Source organism: Myzus persicae, unplaced genomic scaffold (assembly GCF_001856785.1).
Source record: "Myzus persicae strain clone G006 unplaced genomic scaffold, MPER_G0061.0, whole genome shotgun sequence".
NCBI lineage: Eukaryota > Metazoa > Arthropoda > Insecta > Hemiptera > Aphididae > Myzus > Myzus persicae.
Genome location: NW_019100913.1, coordinates 303,827 through 326,067, shown reverse-complemented (window position 1 = coordinate 326,067; position 22,241 = coordinate 303,827). Strand labels below are relative to the sequence as shown.

At 24.9% G+C, this 22,241-nt stretch overlaps 1 protein-coding gene across 1 annotated transcript in view; it reads right to left on the bottom strand.

The window, feature by feature from the left end:
• LOC111026746 overlaps positions 1-22,241 on the bottom strand; it is a 286,767-nt gene that overhangs the window by 26,832 nt on the left and 237,694 nt on the right. Inside the window, exons 26-28 of the mRNA XM_022304878.1 lie at positions 20,874-21,017; positions 20,490-20,552; positions 16,236-16,724 (exon numbers count right to left, since the gene is read on the bottom strand). Coding sequence (XP_022160570.1) covers positions 16,236-16,724; positions 20,490-20,552; positions 20,874-21,017 — 696 coding nt within the window. The remainder of the gene's footprint in view (positions 1-16,235; positions 16,725-20,489; positions 20,553-20,873; positions 21,018-22,241) is intronic.

The window sequence follows — 22,241 nt, the reverse complement described above, 5'->3', positions numbered from 1 at the left end:
CCCGTAGTAATCATTATAAAACCAAATCCAAATTTTCACTCCATTTTAAACACTATTATTTATTATGTTTCTTGATCAGTCATGTGTGTAGACAAAGGTTTTTAACAAACGATTGGTTTCAGTAAACTATATGAACAAGTTCGAATTTTAATAACTGGACAAAACGTAATATTTTGAAAAAAATTCAAGCATTCTTAATGTGTTTGTTCATACAAGCAAATATGCATGATTTAATAATTATTGTGTGTGAGAATTTTTATGCTTCCAGAAAGGTAATGATTAGTGATTAGTGATTCATCGATTATCATACAAAATGTAGAGGGAATTTGTTATGTTCTATAAAATTCTAAAATTCATTTTTAACAGAAGTACGTGGTTTTGAATGGTTAGTGGTAACTTTAAAAACATTATATTATTACTTTATTTAAAAATTGTATTTATTATAAATTACATAAGAATAGTTCAATATTTATTTTTTTTCTTATCAAGTGTTTTAATGGTTAAAAAAAATGTTTTAGCAAGTAAATTATGTTAAAAATAATTAAAATAATAAAATGTCGTACCTTAAATGTTTTTTATATTCAATATTTTTTCAATTTGATTGCTTAAATTATTTACATAATTAATTATACTTTGTAATAATGTTTGCTATTTTTAAATCTAATTTTTTGATAAATGAATTATAACATTGAATTTAAAGGTTTAAAATAAAATATAACTATCAAAATGTAATGAGTTTTGTTTTAAAAATATTAAATATTGTATACATTATGACTGTTCTGTTATAAGTCTCACAAATAAAATCATATTATAATAATTACTTTTAAGTTTTAATACTCATTTGTTTAATTCGATATATCGTTAGTCTCTTTGAAATTGAATAAATATTTCAAATCAACCAATATTCAATTTGCACTGAAGTTTCAATATATATTTTTTTTTAATTAAAATTATTTCTAAGATTTTTTACAAATAAATCTTATATAGAAATATTTTTTGATCTAAAAATAAATACTAATATTTTTTAAGGAAAATTTTAAAGATATTTTCTCAAATTACTATTCTCATAATGTTATTAAAATAATATATGGGTATTAATTAATAAGAAAGTTGAATGAGTTAAATATCTGTAAAACTGTACTCAAGTTCACACAAAAATATGATTCCTGTATACATTTATTGCGTATAAATGTTGTTTTTTACTGAGGTCAAACGTGCGTTTTTCATGTTCTAAGAATTATTAAAAAAATATGAATCCATAATAAACATTATTTATAAGCATAAAATATTATGAAAAGAGATCGATCGTTACTACAACAAAACGTAAATAACGTAGGTAGGTAATATTACTATTATACTCATTGAAATGTTTACATGTATAACATAAATACATATATATATTCACATATCTACACAAAACAACACAGAAGTATTCTTGTAAAAAGGTATTTCTAATGAAATTGATTTTTTTTTTGGGGTGGAAGTCTTAAAAATCAGCTTGTTAAGCATCTTTATGAATTGAAAAACGAAAGACAAAACACTACTTTATACTTGCAAATTTTAAGAATTGTATAACAGATAATTTTTAAACATTAAACTAAAGTTGTAAAATATAGAAGTATAGAAGATTATATTATTATTTAAGTACAGTTTGGTTATAATACAAGTTCTTTAAGAACATTTTAATAGGTAAGAGAAGCGCTAATGGTCTAGTCAGCAAAGTTGAATAATGATCTACAATAATAAAAACCATTATATTATTATGTTATGTTCATAGCAACATTATAATAGGTAATATTAAAGGTACATATATTATTTATTTTAGTATAAGTTGAAGGCTCTATTAAAATGATGTCTGAATGTAGTATATATAGTATATAGACGAATAGTATTCATCCGCGTTTTCATATTACGAAATCCTATTGAAAATTTGGTACCAGCTATTTCTTTTTAATAAGTTAACATCTTTATGATTATAAATCTTACATAGATATCGTATCAATAATATTTATAATTAAATAATAATTTATACCTTCAATTGAACTAATGATATAAATTTGATAGGTAATAATTCTAGAGCTGTACCTCATTATACTGATAACAATATCAATCAGTCAAACGTTATCTACAAATATTTATACAAAACAAAATCCAACTAAATAATATCGCATTTGTCAATAAAAAAAAAAAATATTTTTAATTTGTAAAATGCAATTTATTGCAAAAGTCTGCATTTTGTATGGCTTCTAAAAGCATATCACTACCTAGCTCCATAAAAAATACGCCTTTAACATACACACCATTTCAAGTGCAACATATCCGATGGTTGAAGTACCCACTACAAATTCTACAAACGGAGTATGTCAGCTTTTTATCGGGAGTTTTACAAATATATCTTGTGTTTAACAATATTACTTTTTGTAAAAGAACACCTCATAAATACTCGACAATCGATATTGGGTAGTAAGTTACTTGTGAATATATTTTGAAATAATGTGACTCTTAACGAAGTAACTTATACATTATTCTTTAGTAATATTATTTAGAATAAAAACATTTAAAATGATTGTATTTGCCATTATACAATATGAAATGTATTATATTAAAGTAATAAAGTACTACATACCATATTAAGACTATTGTAAACTATTCGAAATTCGAATGTATAGTTAAAACTAAAATTATTTAATTACTATGCGCATAAAAAAATATATGTAAATTATGTAACGAGAAATATTATTATAATAATTTTGAAAATCATTTATTCATAAGCTTGACTTTATTTCCAAATTTTTATTTTTTTCTTGAGTAGGTAACAATAAACGAGCAAATTATGGAACATAACTTTAATAATTTCCAGCAACAATTTTATTATTATTTTTACTGAATAATCTTTGGAATTTGAGAGAACATTGGGTGTGTTTAAGTACATTTTATTTCTTTACAGTGTTATATTTTATTTGAGATTCCTATGATATATAATAATATAAGTTTTATAAAATATTTTTATCAAAAATACCTACCACATAAAACTATTGAAAAAATAACTAATGTTACAGTCAAATTGATTATAACCTCATTGTAGCAGGTAAAAATCGTATTTTGAATACTGAGTTATTCGTATAAAATGATGAGTTTGCAAAATTAATTAGTAATACTATAAATGATGTTCGTTTAAAATATATTAAATCATTGGCAATCATATTTTATAGATAAATATTTTTTTATTTTTACTTTTCATTATTATATAGAACACCAAAATTACTTTTATTCTTTAAGAGTTTATCTATGCATAATGAATGCATACGAATAATAATGACCTGATAGTTATATAGCCATTAGTTTTTAGCATCGATTAAATTAGTACTAATATGATAGACGTATACGATAACATCTTAAAAGTATAGTTAATCATTTTACGTTTAAAATTATTTACTCTAGAGATCCTAGTAGAAAATCTAATACATTTACTAGAAAAAAAAAAATGTATAAGTAGTGATTTAAAATAACAAAATTTAAAAAAAATAATATAAGTTATAACAGATTACTGATTATAGATGATGCATGCATTTATTTTATGAATTATTCGTAAGGTAGTGAGTGTTGGGTTAAATTTTTGAAAATGTCAATACCTATGTATGTTCCTTATATACATACCTACAGTATAAAACTAGTTCATACAAGTGAAAATATTTGTTATTTATTTTATATTATTTTCTGTTCATTGAAATTTTTGATTTCAGGTAAAATCAAATACAGATAATAAGTTGTATAAAAAAAATAAATTTACAATTGTAAGTCGATTAACTGATTTTTAACTAAAATTAGTTTTAAATAACAGGGAGAATAACTGTATAGGAGAATGAATATTTTTTAATTCATCAGTCTTTACATTAGGATTATGTTTTACTTTTAAAATTATTTTCGAAGAATTTTATATCACATTTGAGTCCAAAAACTATCATTAACTTATAATATCCTAAATATTAAGGACAAGTTAATGAGATTTCAAAAAAATGTTCGATACGATGATTTGAGCTGAAAAGTCGTACTTCTGTCGAAGTAGGTTTCTAGTGTACCTCTTCATTGATTAGGACATTGTAATGGTAAATCGATCTGTAATGGGTGTGTTAAATTTGAACGTAATGTCAAATCATTGAATACGAAGAAACGATTTCGAGGGAAAAATACACGTATATTATACTCTATGAGTATCATTTTAAAAGGATATTTTATAATTTATTATTATTACCTACTATTAATAATGTGATACGTAGGTTGAACTAACTTTCTCAAAAACATCGTTTGTATCAATATCATATTATATTATACTTTGGTACAATTATATTCTTTTGTTATTCTTACAAAGTTAATACCGACGGACTATTAAATGATGTAAAGCAGAGGATGGTACTGAATAGAAAATAATATAAGTTTTGGAACCCAAAACCCCTTAGAATATTGGGAACCGGAAACGAATTTGAATATTTTAAAATAACCTACACAGAATCCTGAAATCATATTTTTCAGTGAAAAATATCGGGTTTCTCAAAAATAATATTTGTATACATCAATGATCATTGTTGTGAGTTTAAAGAGTGCTTTGATACACAAATAATATTTATATTTAGTCGTTTATTCATCATAATATCTTAAAATTGTAATTGCAAAACAAAATATAATATATTGTGTGTATGTTTAAGAAATCAAACAGAATAAAAACTGGCTACTAAAACTGAAGTAAAAATGTCAAAAACATAATATTTGGAATTGTTAAATACCAATACTAATCTGAAACCAGTTACCAAAAAAGAAACAAAATTTTGATACTATGATTAGGTTTTTGGAATAAATAGCATTATTCATTTTAGTCTAAGTATTTGAAAAATTAAATTGTGTTCAGAAATGTGTTATTTACGTGTATATCAAAAAAATTAGAAATTTTTATTATTTTTTTCATTTTTGAAATTAAAATAAAATAATCAAAATCGTTAATGAAGATTATAACTATTGTTATTTTTCTCTGATATATCCGATTTCGACAATATTATCTGTATTTAAAAAAAAATATTTCTGTAATGAAAACTTTTGGGAAACGTCTGAATTGAAAACTAACTATTTCTAGGTGAATTATTCTGAACTTTTAAAGCTTTTTGAGCGAATATAAAAAATTATCGACAACATTAATCATGAAAAAAACAACTTAAATAGACGAAAAATAAATAAATAGTACAAAAAGATATAAAATATTGCGAAACTACACCATGTTCAGAAAATACTAATATAAATATTTATACATTTGATGAAAATTTTAAGTGCATTTATCTATTTATATTTGGTTTTTAATTGTAATAAAATAACAAAATCGATCTCGTTCAAAATTGATGTTTTGATTTCTGGTTTTCTATATTATTTTTTACCGACCATCAAGAGAATGTGTAAGAAATGTTTACTTTTGATCTTCCAACAGATTATCCAAACTAGGTATATACCTATAATATTCTACCAAAAACTATCTTTGAATCTTGGTTCTAAAGTAGACGTTGGACTCATAAGGGTTAGGTACTTGTAAATTGTAATTGTAAAACCAATACATTAATCGTTTAACTTGGAATCTAAAATAATAATATTATACCTTGTATTTGAAATATTATGAATGACAATTTTACAGTGACAAATTAAAATTAAATTTGTAGATTAATATTTCATGGTAGATCTTGGATAACGTTTTTATGTATTTGAATAGATTGTCTGTAGTAGTATGATTTAGGATGAGGATTATTTGAAAGTGAGGTAAGTAGAGAAGATGATTTCTCCTCGTTTTTGTTGGATATTATGACATTCATTTAAAATATATTGTAATCTTTGTCCTACAGGTGTTGCAGATTATACGGTCATCTGACCTTCTTGCCAAGATATCTGTGGGTAAGTGATGTGTATTCTATTCTGAGCTAATTTCTTTTGTATCTAAGTATAATAAGCTTGATAAACGATAACTGTAGAGGCGTAGTCGTGTTTTGCAATTGGTCGCTCTATCATTGCAGACTATATTACTTGATTTGATTTTAAACAACCAATATTTATTAGATCATTTCAAAACATTAATAAAAATGTATTTTAAAGTAGATTCACAAGGAGCTGTGTAAGTTTATTTTTAATCTATTTTATTTGAGTTTTTGAGAGTTAAGTTGGCAAATATTTTGAATGGCAGAATTTTCTATTTTCCTAGAAAAATCCATACACTTTTTATACTAACAATTTTAACTGCTTAGTAGTATACACATTGATAACTAAAACTTTTAATACGTATTATAGAACAAATGTATATTACATTGTGTAATGTTTTATACTCATTTAAAAAAAAAAGTTTTGGTATGTAATGCGTATGACTCAAATAACTTTTAAAGTACATATTATGGTAGGTAGAAATGTGTATAACATATATAATACATATAATATTGTTGAATTAGAGTTTAGGATTAAACTAACATGTTTATATTCTTTTAGTAATTAGCTGGGTTAGGATTTCTATGAATTTGTATGTTTTAGTCCAAGTTGATTGGCTTATAGATACATCCACGATTCGGCTTATTCTTGATTAAATAGAACAACTTTTTCTGCATATTTTTGCATATTTTGAACATAATGCATGTAGTTGCTTATTTAAATTTTTTAGAACTTCATGAATTTTAACTGACATTTATAATGACTATTATCATTGAGTTATTTGCCAAGTTGTTGTAAATTTACTAGGTACCTAATCTTTTCTTGGTGAGACGACCAATAGGATAACTTATTCACTTAAATATGATGGACTGGAAATTACATTGACAGTGGAGTTCGGGGAATGGCCGCCAATGGGTGTGCACTTTATGTCAAAGGAAGTTTAAAATATAGAAGATTCAATGTGTATAATTTTAAGTGAAATATTAGGTATTGAACGTCACAAATTGTCTTCAGTAATCTTTCATTCAAAAAACAATGAATTATAAAATTAAGTATAATATAATACTTACTCATGTAGTTTAATTTCTAAAAAAATTTGTTTTTATTGGCGGTAATGGGTTTTATTTGAATTGTGTACTGTTATAGACTACAAGAAGTAAGATAGGAATTAAAGTACAATTCAATATTTATTCAATGTGATGAGAATCTGTATTGTTTTCTTAATTAACATTCAATGTAATATTTCAGAGAACTAAGGAGCACAACTTAAGCTAATTTATATATATTGTTGTAATTCAAAAATGTTTAATATTAGAAATGAGTAAAATATATTTTAAGTGCTGCACTGTTTTAGATTCCAAGCAGAGCGATGAATGTATTGATTTTACAATGATGGGTTTTTTTTGTATGTCACCACCTTTTATGACCGTAAAAATGCTTCAATCTTTCTCTTCGATATTTGTTCGGTAAAAATGTGAATCTAGTTGGTGATATGTGGGGTCAAAACTCAAAAGTAAACAATTTCTTATATATTTCTTAATAATTTGGAAAAACTATAAAGCATTTGTAAAATGGTTATCCAATATTGTTTTGTAGTAAAAAAATAATGTCATTTTTAATTTGTGTATCTACGAATTAACTATTTAATTCATTGTTGTTCTTATAATCCATACTGAAACCAAAAAATCATTAAAATATGATTCACTTATTGTTTTCTTATGAACATTTGTAGTTAACATAATTATTTTATGAAATTTTCAAAATATTTGGATTTATTTAAGATTATTGAATATATTATAATATATCGTATTAAAAATGTTATTATAAATTATTATAATAGCAATATTAATATATAATAAAATAATATAGGCTGACACGCAACACCCACTGTACAGAAGAGCGGTTACCTACTTGTTCATTTTTTATTTTATTTTTAATCAGTGATTTTAGGTCATATTGCTGTCAAAACTTTATCAATTTAGATGTTTACAAAAATGTATTATGATGTTTGGTGTAAAATGTACCTACAGTAAACAACTTGTCTGTACAGTCTCGCGTATAGCTTATCAAATTTAGTTACATTTCAAGATGGGTAAAGAATTCACACTTTCAAGTTTTTTTTTTAATGATTAAATTTAAACAATAGCCAACCAACTCAATAAGTATACTCTAATTTATATTGAAATATGTACGCATATAAAAACCTTCCAGTGTTTATAAACAATAATATTATGGTTGTTAGTTATAAACTATAAAAGCTGCAATTTTTAATAAATGTTTTAAACCCGGAGATTTTGCACATTGATCACATTCCTTTGAGTCTGGTTAGTTCGCGTGCTTTATTCAGTAATATTCTAGGTGATAGCATAATGGTTTATCGTTGTTATTATTAATTACTGTTGTCTTTATACTGCAGAAATATATAAGTATATACATAAATAAAAATATAATTACCTATACATAATAGTACTGCATTTGAGTGTTTGCATAAACAATATATATATATAAACATATTTTATATAGTATGTACATGTCCATACCTGTATTCATTTCAGGTATAATTTAAATATATACAAATATAATCCAATGTATTATTAAAAATTTAAAACATGTTAAAACTCGAGTGTATAATATCTCGAAATTAATATAGGTACAACTCGCTTAGATTAATATCATAGAAAAAAATGTAAAAAGAATAAATCATTCTATAGAAATGAAAATTATTTTGATTTTAGTAGTTTGAACTTATAAAGACCAAAATATTATGTTAATGTTTGAGAATAATAGCTAGTTCCTTTTGTGGATTGTAATAAGTGGCTGTATGTTATTATAGTAACTTTGATTTTCTTGAAAAAAAATTTAATAGGTATTTTATAATTTAACTATAAAATAAAACTATTTAGACCATGTATAATATTTGTCTTATCGTCAAAAACTTCAAGTGCCAAGAATGTTTATACTATTATAAACTTATAGGTATTATTAAATACCTATACAAATCTGTAATTATACTTGATGTTGACTTTTCAATTATTCTAAAACATTTGAAGTGTATTAAACTTCTGAAAACATAACCCTTTGAAACCCTTTCTTTATTTATACATATATTAACAGTAGCTGTTCTTCTTAATAATAAGTTAATAATTATCACTGAACATATTATTCAACAAGAGGTGGCTCATTAAAATAAATATATTAAAAAAAACTAAATTAGTAATTTTGTATCTCACTTTATGTAATATAATATAATTCAAATAATAATTGTATAAAGCTACATTAGCATAAGTAATGTCAACATATGAAACATATTAAATGATAAACACGAGTTTAGTTAAAATCTGTGTTGAAAATTTTGAATAAATTTAATCTGTAAGTGATGAAAAAATGTCATCACTTATTATATATTTTTGACTCAGTTCAGAATATTACAATTTTTTTTTTTCATCATAGAAACCAAAAAATACATTTTTAAGATATGAATACTTACAATCATACCTATTAAAAAACTATTACAAGTAATAATATATTCATTTTAAAATAGTCGAACTACACATTTTGACATTTTGTCATATAATAACGAGGTGGTTTGTAATAATTATGATAATAATTACAAACAATATTGTTGTGAAATAAAAAAAAAAACATGCACGGTAATATGAATATAGGTACCTATACATTCAATTAAAAATTATTCATCTATACAAACTGTAGGTCAAACTATAATTTATTCCATGTCATAATTGTAGTGGGTGACAGTGATTTTTTTAAATCAGAAACTAAAAATGTTGGGATAAATAAGGGGAATGCATTTTGTTGAAAAAAAATCACATTAGACATTTTCCAAATAATCTAAAAATCGAATTAAATTGTATAAAATAGTCAGCACCACATAATATTTGAATTTCAAGAAAAGTGCTATTTGATAACTTGGGTCAAAACCTTGATATTAGAAGTTTAAATTAAATAAACTTTGAAATAAAAATTTGAACAAAAATGTTCACTATATTATGATAAATGAATAAATTACTTGTTATTCTTAATTTTAATAAAATATATATTTTTTACAATTTTCATTTTTTTAAATTATATGTAATCGTTCATTTAAAACATTTTGGGGATTATATTATTTTTGATTCTAAGTACGGACTGTTACTGGCAATGTTTACAGTCTTTTTTAAAGATATTTTTAATTAACTAGGAAATTTTGAATTAAAATTGAATAATAATAATTATTATGATTCATGTATTTTAAAATATTTGTATCAATTTAAATGTGATTTTATGATTTTCAATTCGTTGGAAACATTCATTTTTTGTTACTTGTAGAATTTGTACTAAATATTTAATACAATGTATGATTAAAATTAAAATACATTATATTTAAAAGTTAATGAAAAATAAAATTAGATAATAATATGATTGATGTTATGCAAAGATAATATTTTTATCTTATAACTCGACAAAGTGCTAGAAATCTTCTATGTATATTATTTTCTGCGTGCTTTAAAAAAAAAATGTTTAGAACACAATTAAAACTAAAATGTATGTCAATAAATATTCCAGCATTAGGCATTTATTTATCAAATATTAGACTCAGACCGTATTTTCAAAAGATTACGCTCAGGGATTTTTTTTATGGACCAAAAATAGTGATAGGTACCTTACATTGGACGATTATAAAATTTCTTTCGTACGTTCCAATAACACTGTTCCATTTATGGTTCTATTATACTGGTTTGCAGCTTTATCAATACCGACTGCCCTATATATATACACAACACTCGTATATAATATATTATATATATATATATATATATACAACACTCGTATATAATATATAATATATATATACACAACACTCGTATATAATATATAATATATATATATTTATATATATATATATGTGTATACACATAAACGTTAGTATAATATCGTTGCATTACATTTTTTATTCAAGATGATGTTTATTCATAAACCAAATGACTCAACGATATAAAAAAAATAGTAAAGAAATAAATAATTGTTTATAGAAAGACTAATAAATAGTGAACATCTATCATATTTTAAATTAAAATAGAAAATTATAAAATAAGTATTTTTTACTGATTATAAGTATCTGTGATTATATAATGATTATCAGTCAATAATTAAATAAATATTTTGACCCAAATAGGTTTGTAAAATGTATCTATTTATTAAAAACAACAATAAGTACATATCAGGTACTAATAATTTGTTTTTATCTAGTTTCTTGTGAAATAATATATACCTCTATTCTAATACAAAAATTACGCTTAATTACCTATTGGAATAATCCATTTTAAGTTTACAAAAAATTGCTTAAAGACTGATAAATATATTATAGTTTTAAGTTAGTATTAGTGTATTTTAATTTTTAAGCATAGCTAAGTTATAGTTGTAGTGTCGGAATACGTATAAGAATATTATAAAACGTATTTATCGTTTGCTATTTTATTATTGTATGAATGCAAAATAACATTTTTAATTATTATAGGACCATACTAACCAATTCGTGCAGATCTCCGATCACAAATTCACTATGATTTTCTCTGTTCCCAGTATAACAACAGCAAATCAAAATCGAACACAACATGGGCAATTACTTGCAATATGTAAACTTTGTTTGTCAATCAATTTATATTTTATAGAACAAGAAAAGAAATTAAATACCCTCGATATTGTTCAATTTATTCGAACGGAACAAACGAACTGGAAAAACATGGGACCGTGGCTCACCGTGCGATCGGACGACACTGCATAATATTTTTATTTACACTGACGCTAACGTACACATGGTCCGGCGATAAAACTGCTTTGTACCATTCCCTACTGTTTATTAGTTAACGACCGAATGCGGCATGACACTATCGTGTTGGGCAAAAGAGAGAAAAAACCTATTGGAGGGTAATTACACACTGTTAATAATTATCGATAGGTACGCGTACCTCAAGAAATATTATAGGCAACCCCATAATTATTATTGGATAATTATTCGTAATTTTATAATATACACAATATTATCATACACTTATATGAGTTATATAGTAGGCTTCATTCGATTTGATTATTTTGTTGAATCAAACGTTGACATACATTTTATTCTATAAACATATTAAAAGACAGCACTAACAACATTTTAGAAAATTGAAAAATTCGTTTGAATTACAACATTATAACTAGATTCTTTATAAAATGAAAAGGATTTAGGTATAATATGATTATGGATATCACTATCGTAAATAACCTAATCTAATTATTTTTACGAAATGATTCGTTATATGCGAAGTATAATATTTTTGATTAGGTATCAAAACAATCTATTGAGAAAATTGTTTATTAAATAAATACCTTTTTGAAAACCGTAATATCATACTATAAATATACGGTATTTTATACTATTTAGTTTTAGCATCATCTTATCACTGGCTTAGAATTTGTTCTATATTATATTTCCAAACTTTAAAATTCATTTATAAACTCCCAACAGGAATATTTATCTCTTCACTTTAAATGCGTATACACTATACAGCTATAGAAGTAATTACATATTCTTCTACAACAAAACTGGATCTATTGATTTCCATACAATTTTAATTAAAAACTAGATGTTAATTGAATAAATAATATTGGATATAAAATATAACTTATGTATTATACGCACCTATAATTATTATATATGTCATATAGAATTATTCAATAATAATAAAAATCAATCTTTAATTAGTACTTTTTTAAATAATACTTGCGTACCTACTGCAATGTTTTATAATATTCCCGTAAAATAATTCAATAGTTAGATAAGCTATAATTTCGTAAGTACTTACTGACAAATATTTTTAAATTGTTATAATGTAATTATTCGATTTTGCCTGTATTTTATAAAAATCAGTAGGTTTCAGCTTTCATTGCTCTATTTGAAGAATAAAACAATATTTTTAATTATAAGATTTATTGTTTTCACGTGGTAATGTTAAATAATTCTTTATAAAATAATTAAAATCATAGGACATATTTTTTTAGTTAAAAAATATATTATAATATCATTTAGAACGAATAAATGGCTACGAGTTTCATTTACAAATTATTTCATTCTTTATGAATAATGAATATTGAACTGATATTACATAATACTCTGTAAAACCTTTTTGTAACCGATAAGAATTTGGGGTCGCTTTTCAAATCATACAGGTTTTTGTATTGCCTGAAATTGAAAAGCTTACATTTTACCCTGGTGAATCATTTCGCTTTATTTTTTCATTAAAATATTTGTTTTTATTCTATTTTAAAAATAAAAATTCATAAATGAAAATAACATTTTATAACAATAAAAAAAAAACAAATATTTATTAAAACATATTATACAATGTTTATCTGGTGAATTGCACTACATGCGTACATTTTAAAACTAAATTGGTAATTCTTATCAAGGAATAATACTTTTTTTTTAAGTTGTTAAATTTTATATTTTTGAATTTTGCTTTAAAATCATATTTTGTTGTAATATGGTAAAACTGACTATACAAATGTTAACTGACGAAACTGACTGTATTTTAATTATTTATTCGATTATGCGTATACATTTTTGTTGTACACAATATTATAATATTGTACTTATACAATTCGCAGGAATATGCGATATTGTATTGCCCGAAAAATTAAAGTAAACAACTAAAAAAAAAAATTGTTTTCAGTTTTGTAGAACATTATAATTATTTATTTACTTAAACTGTGGGAATCGTGGGTGATAAAGTAAACGATTCTGGTTTGCTTAAATTTCTTAAAATTAGATGTGACTATTTAATATGTTCCAAACAATTATTCATCTGTAAGGTTATAATCTCAATTACTAGTATATTCACTTTAAAAGTACTTTTTTTACTAGATGATCCATTGTCTAAGGGTTCATTTGATTGGTTAACTTGAAAATATTATTTTTGTATGATTTGATGTCATTGAAAAATAACATTTAAGAAAAAACAATTTAAATCATTACTTTTTTGAGTAAAAACAAACATATTTCATATCGCATTCTGAAGCTAAATATTGTTTGGAGTATTTAGATACATGACAATTTTAATTTCGTATGAATTATTAATTATTTATAACTTATGAGTGTTTAAAAGTTTTTTATAAACGAAGTCGAGTGTCATAATGGTACTTAAAAAATATTTGTCCACTACTCGTGCTCATCTAAATTTTAAATAATTGTTACTAATTAAGAAAGCAGGACGAGTTGTCTCCAGCTTAAAAACGTTAATCGTACAAAATTTTACGTTTACTTAAATATATTTTACTGTGTTGTTTTTAAGATGAGAATGTATTGATTTATTTTAAAATGTAAATGTAGGTATATTATCAGAGGTGCATGTCGCATATTGGAGGATTTTAGCAATATTTTAATTCCGAAACAAGTTTTGAACATTTGAAAAGCTGAACATTTTTTGTACATTTTAAAATGATCGCTTGCCTCAAAAATAGAATATTAATAAAATCTTCCCCATAATATGCTCTAATATCTACTTAATAATTTTACTTTTAAATTTTACCCTAACCTCACCATGAGCATACGAAAAACGATTCTTTGTGGAGACTCTTAGGACTAAATATTATATTTTATCATAATATATTTATAATGCTGCTATAGTCAATTATAGTACTGTTAACAGTATTGTGGGTTAAATTCATTTTTCCTAAAAACGTGAAAAGTGTACAAAAAACCGTAAAACCAATACAAATAACAATCATATTGTTAAATGTGAGCTTATAGAATAATTTTCCTGGAAAGATTATATTATTAGTAAAATAACTTCATAAATAGATTCTATTTCATAAACTAATACTATTTTACTAACTGTATGCGTATGGAAAAAAACAACTAAATAAAACATTATTTTAGAAGTGTTTTCATCATTTTGGAAACTACAACATGACTTCGTTGCTTAAATTTTAATAAACCAAACCTATATCTATATATATAGCCTTAAGTATGGGATGTCAGCATGTTACTAATATAAATTAAATTATCAAGTTTGTTACACTCAAATGCAGTTTTTGAAGTATAGCACTTTTGAAAAGTTAAATTTAAAGTAAAATACAATACCTACCTATTATATTGAATACAAACGTAAACACGTAGGTAACAACAATAGAGTATTATATTCGTTACCACATTATAATGTAAATTAATATTTAAAATTGTACTTTTAATATTTTTTTTTTATATATACTTATATCTACGTCGTTTTCAAGTAACCTTATGTTTTGGTATTGAATTAACTTTATATAAATAATGGAGAGAAATGTCGAGAATACAAATTTGGATTGTGAAACATCCGGAAGTTTTGGTCGTGTCAGAAGTCTTCCGGGAATCAAAAACAGGGAAATGTATCAAAGTTTTGAAGAGCTATTATGTATTCTGGATGAGTATCATATAAGCTTTATAAGCTAGAAAAATATAATTATTTAACATTATCAAAAATTTAGAAATAATTACTGTTTGTATTTTGTAATGATTGATCTTATTGATCTTTACTTTTCTCAAGTTGAGTTACTTTAATTTATATTTAATTTAAGTACTAAAAACAATATACAATGTCACTTAAATTTTTTAGTAATGTTTTTTGAAAATTTCATATTTCATTATGTAATAAATTTCATAATTTAAAAAATAACAATGAAATTCTAAAATTTCCCTTCTTCATAATTTATTTAAACGATAGTCGTATTTAATTTATCAAAAATAATTGGTATCATAATGGCAAACATAATCAATACAAATGGCTATAAGGAGACGTTATATTTTATATTAGGTATAACAGCTTAACTGTGTTCACTAATACACCGGGAAACAAATTATACTTATTTATTTTAATTTTTTTACATATTATATTATGTAAACAAAACCGATTCAAAAATTAAATATTTAAAAAGACATGAACAATTAATAGTAAGTCTTCTAATCGTGTTTACGATATCCGTGTACACGAATGGTTGTATTTGCTTAAATTCTTAAGAGTAAGACATCTACTCCCTACCAATCTAATTTCTAAAATCTAGCGATTGCTAATCTAGAAGATCAGATAGAAAGATATCTCAAAACAAAAATAGTTGGGTATCTATATATTAAAAAAAAAAAACTTCACTATACCTACGTCATGCTTTAATCTCGTCGGTATAAAATCGGTATAAATCCCAATGATAACAACAACAACAACAACAATACCTATGTCCTATATAATAGTAAATCGCATCGGAAATTCACTACTGACCTTGATGAGCTTGGCTGTGTTCTTGGGCTTTCGGTAGTCGGGTGGCACATACATGTGCACCTTGTGCAGGATGCCGAACGGGTCGCGCACAGGTTGGACTTCCTTCTGACGGCTGCGGCCGAAGCAAAAGTACTGACACGACCGCATGAAAAAACTGCGGATCTTGCCGATAGACGGTTCGTCGGTGACCGTCGGACTGGTAACCATGGTCGCGCTGAACATGTTGAACTGCGGTTGGAGCACCGGTGACGGCGTCACAACGGCCGGCACGTCGAGTGGCCACTGGTGCTCTTTGTCTTCGGATATCGGCTGCAAGGTGGTGCACGGTCCACCGCCGTCCAACAGCGAGTCCGGGCTGTTCGCGGTCAGGCTGTCCGGCGTCTGGTTCCTTTGCTCTGACATTTTTTCGATGCGGAACTGCAAGCCGGCCAGCCCGATCGCCTCGTCGCTGCTGCACTGCAACGTACCCGCGATCACGGCGCTCTGCAACTGTTCCGACAACAATAATGCGTTGTGTAATAGCTATAATGTACTATTTGTAGGCTAAAATTAAAATTCAGTAAAGAGCCTTTATAAATGTATTGATTATAATTAAAATTAATTAATTATATATTAGTGCTCTCTAGATTTTAGTACAGCTACTGCATTGGTTTCCGTATTGCCATCATCATTCGCGAACGCCACAAATAGACTCTCAGAATGTCAGAATGACTCTGATATACATACAAATTACAAGTAAGTACATACAATATGATAGGTAGTATGATATTATTAATATTATCATACCGTGATTACAAGCAAATTGATCTGTCATTCATGTTACCGTAATAAGCTGATTTAAAGTGACAACGAACTTAATTACTAGTGCAGTGCTCATCTAAGCACTATAAATATGTTTATTTTGTGTTTTAATATAAATTATTTCCTATATAATATATAAACAATCCAAAAATCCTGGAAATTAATATGAATTAAAAATTCCAGGAAAATTGCGCTTCCACTAACCGAAGGGTTAATCCTTTTGGAAAAAAAAGCTATGTTACATAAGCAACAATTTATATATTATATAGCATAGCTTGTGTTTTAAATTTGAAAAAAAAATTCTGACAGGATACAGCAATGCGTTTGCTTGGCACGCCTCAGTGAAAGACGGATTGTTGTATTATTCTCCTAAGTTTGATATCGGTGCTCGAAAAACAAAACGCAGCGTATATAGGATAAATAACTATATTATGTTTATGTCTAACACACTATAGCGCCCCTTTGTTTCCAAAATTTTCAGATAGTTATATAGGTAGTATAATGTTATTAGTCGTTATTACTTATCTTAATGATTCTGTAATATTTTTTTTCCAATCCATAAAATATACAAATTGTAAGAACTACCTATTAAACTATAAATTCCTAATTATGTATACCTAATAGAACTTATAGTTAATGACTACCTACCGAAAATAATTCTCATGCTTCAACTTTAATTTTCATAAGAATCAGTTATGAAAAATTAAATTAAAAGAACTTTATCTATAATACCTAATATTTAATACTTAAAATAGTGTAAAATATAGATATACCACTAGTCCCTACCAGTTAAGCTAATTAATATGTCTTCGTTTTAAAATGCAAGTATCTACATTATAATTATCAAGTAAAACTTAAATAGAAATCTATACACACATTATTATATCAATAATCCACAACAGCTATATATGGTAATGTCTGTCTGTTTATAGTCAAGTGGGAACATGTATTTGATATTAATACTCATTATTATGAGATTAATGTTTCAATCACAACTTAAACAACTAATCAAAGAAATTATTCTTTCTTAAGTCTTGAATAATAAATTCTACATATATTTTATACCGCAGAATTCAATGATGTCTTTAGAAATGAAATAAATATATTAATTTATATTAATATTAACATATAAATAAATATATGTATATATATATACGTAAAAACAACATTTTATATTTTTAGATACAAACACATTCATTTTATAAATAATATAATTTTGAAAAAAATTAAGAATATTTTTTTATTTCTATTTCTTATTATATTTGCTTAATCGTCATTATTTGAATTTGTTTTGGGTAAAATTAAATTTGTCACGATTTAATAATAAGCAAGTCAGTATTAAACAAATTATATTCAAAGCTAAAAATATTTATGGTAGAAAAGATTCAGAAAATAATTTGAATTTCGCATTCGTTAATTAATAATTAAATAAAGAAAACTTTAAAATTTCTACAACGAGAAAATTATAATAAATAACGGTTGAAAATATTTGAAAAAAAATATAGTTTAATCTTTTACACTTTGTAATCAATATTCCATGAAATCTGATTAAACTAAACAAAGATAATAATTTTAGTAAGTGTAATTTATTTTCGCCCAGACTCAGCTGGGGTTGGTGCTAAAATTACGTTCTGAGTAGACAGCGTGGGCAGATGTGTAATATGAATGTTTGTTTTTATAAACATTAAAATGGTTAATTGTTGTATTTAAATAAATATGTGTATATTATATATATGCCTTGGACTTACATAGCAATTTTATACATTTGAAGTGCATATTATATTCTCATAGACTGATGAAAATGTGGATATTAAAATAAATCATATATAATACTCAGAGTAAAAAATTATGGGAACTTTATGTGGCTATTTTATAGATTTCGAGTGTAATTCGCCATTGTATACGAAAAACAACTCTGAGAACAAATAAGGAGATTGGTAGTATATAAATTAGTATATACACAGTATATTGCATTGCATTTATATTAATAATATTTATTTTTAATATTTTGGTAGGTGGGATAAACAAATGTAATAAAATATTTATTTTTATAAGAAAAAAAGCACGTTCAAATTAAACCATTAAAATGAGTGAAGTAGGGTAAAGTAGATAGTTAACCTAACCATTATTCTGTGTAGATGGAAATATCAAGTTTGTATTATCAATTTAGTAACTCATTGCAACTATTTATTAAATTTGAATTAAATGATAAATCATTCCTTAAGAAAAACGATTCAGAGCGACGATGGTCCATATAATAGGCATATTATAAATAATATATTGTATGATATATTATTTATATTGCTACTATAATCATTTATTTTCTATTAGTTGTACATGTTCTGTAATTAATTTAATTAATATTTGACGAAAACATTGATATTTATTATACATATTTAATTAATATTTCAATATAATATATTATTTATTTAATTTATTATTGTTGTTAACATTTAAGTCACTACTGACTTATCGCAGAACGGTGTGATTTGGTTCGCTCTGGTTAGTGGTGTAAATAGGCAATAGCTTAAAGTTAATCTAAATTCTTTAACAATGTTATAGTGTTTATAAAATATAATAATACCTGTAAGTTACACTTTTAAGTGACAGCCTTATCATACAATTTTGGGAAATAAAATTAAAAACTGTATTCATTTTTAACAACGAAATAATTCATCATCGAGTTTTTGGGATTTTGATAAATGTCATTGAAATTTAAACAGAAAAGTTTTATAAATAAAATGTCTGTTTTTGATATACTAAAATTGGTATAAAAACCACTTTTCATAAATATTATACTTCATTTTCAAGCTAATTTTGATGTAGTAACTCCAAAGAAGTAACCAACATCATTTGAAGTTGAAAAAAATTATAAAAGTATAAATATCTAAAATTTGTCAAATACTTTATTTTGTTTCCAAAATAGTTTAATGGTCCCTACGATTATTACTTTCTGAATCACAACAAGCAAACAAAATCGATTAGTCAAAAATTTGTGTGGGATAAATATTTCCGTATCCTTGTTTTAGTTAGTTTTCCCAATTATTATGAAAACTACTTGGAACTTCCAACTTTGAATCCCTGAAGTGCCAACTAAAAAACTAAAATTAGCTTCCATCAATAATAAATAGGTGTTGAAGCAAATACGCCACTCTAAAAAGTGTTTTTAAACCTCCTAATTATTGCATTATCATTTAAAATTAATAAATAAAATATTAAATTATTATTGTTTTACGTTTTACGTTTTAAGAACATAATATGCATATTCTATTGGTCGTAAAATCAGTGTTAAATGTTCAAATTATTGACGTTCAAACAAACCAATAAGTTATACATAAATATATTTATTGGATGAATACCTATATTTTCAAAACATGTAATATTTCTATATAAATATATATATTTTAAAATAACTTTGACAATTGTGAATAAATTTAATAATTATTGTTTTACCTTTGAGTATTCTTTATTTGTATCCATAACTGCATCTCCATCTTTAAATTCAATATCAATGGACTAAAAAAAAAAAATGATTAGATGCTGTATTAGTAGAACATAACAATTTATTATTTCAGATGTCTATTGTAAATCGTTTTAATCTTAGTTAACTAACTAACTAAAAAACATAACATTAGTAGGTACATATGCATCTTATGTAACTATAATTGTTCATGATTAATGACAATCGTTCTATAAAAGTTGTTATGTTTTAATGTTAAAATAAATTCTCGGGATTGATAATATGAATGTGAATATGTTATGATGTGAATTGTGAATCGAGACTATGAACGATAGTTAAATTAAAAGTAAAAAGGTTTGAAAATTTAAAATACTTACAAGTTCTTTGAATTCAGTCGCCATCTCAATGTACCATTGCGAATATTCTCCTCCGATGTGATTAACAATACGCATGAACTCTCTCATTTCAACACATAATGCATGTTGATCATTTAGTTCAGTTTTTGAAGTTCGTAACCATGTCTTAAATATAATTGAATATATAAATAAAATAAGTGAGTGGGATAGATAGTTTTAATGTGATAAATAAATATTTTATAACATATATGTCGAATGCACAATGTTTTTTGTTATGTAAATAATTTAAGTTACATAGTCTAGGATAGTGACCTCTCTCACACACTATATAAGATCTACCTATATCAAATCAAACTTATATCACCACATTTACTGACTACCTAATAATTGCTTCAAATAATTATTCACATATTGTGTCACATAGTTTACGATTGCATCTAAACAAAATTAAGTTTTGAGGTATTAACTGGAAAATATGTAGGAATGAAAACAAATCTACTCAGGTGAATTTTTCCCTAAAGAGAATATAATGTATTTTACTCAAATTTAACATTAAATGAATTCCGCTTAATACATCAACTAAATATCTAGGTAACACTCTGTATAAAAGGTTAGCGTGGCAAAACCACGATAAAAACAAAAACTGTAATGTCCACCTGTTTCGGTCGAAAGTAATATCTAACATATGTCTTACAAATTACTTCCTCTGAAATGAGACATTCAAATTTAGGGCCCTATTAAACCCGTGTACTTATGCTCAATTTAAATCCACCAGTCAATAACTTCAAGAATTATCACAGGCCCCGTGGTACATAATAAAATATGCAACCTGCATAATGCCCTACAATTAAAAACAGTAAATTAACTTTTAAAAAGCCACTACAAAAGATTTCATTCTAAATTAATCAACCATACCAACCCTTTCATTAAAAACATTATGTTCTCTTTTACTTTTCCACAAAATATTCTCTGTTGTTTAAAAAGAAACTGGGCAAGAGACCGTTCAAAATAAAATAAATATTAAAAAAGGCTAAACTTTAAATTCTGAGCTTCTGTTGCTGAATGGATTTCTATTCAAGTGTGTCATGTCATTGTTCTTAGTCTCTATCATCTATGCTACTTGCAAATTGCTTATTTATGTATAGTAGATTTTAATTTATTATATAAAAAAAAAGTGATAGAGTAATTTATATAGTATAAAACCAATTATGGGTGAAATTATTTGTGTCATATTACTTATAAATATTTATTTAAATATTTACAAAATTATTGTAATGTTTTTCAAAAATATAAACAGTAATAGGTACTGACTTTCCACATTTTCGTCATAATATTTGATTAGGCATGCATTATATTTTTTTCATAGGCTTTCACCCCCCCCCCCCCCCC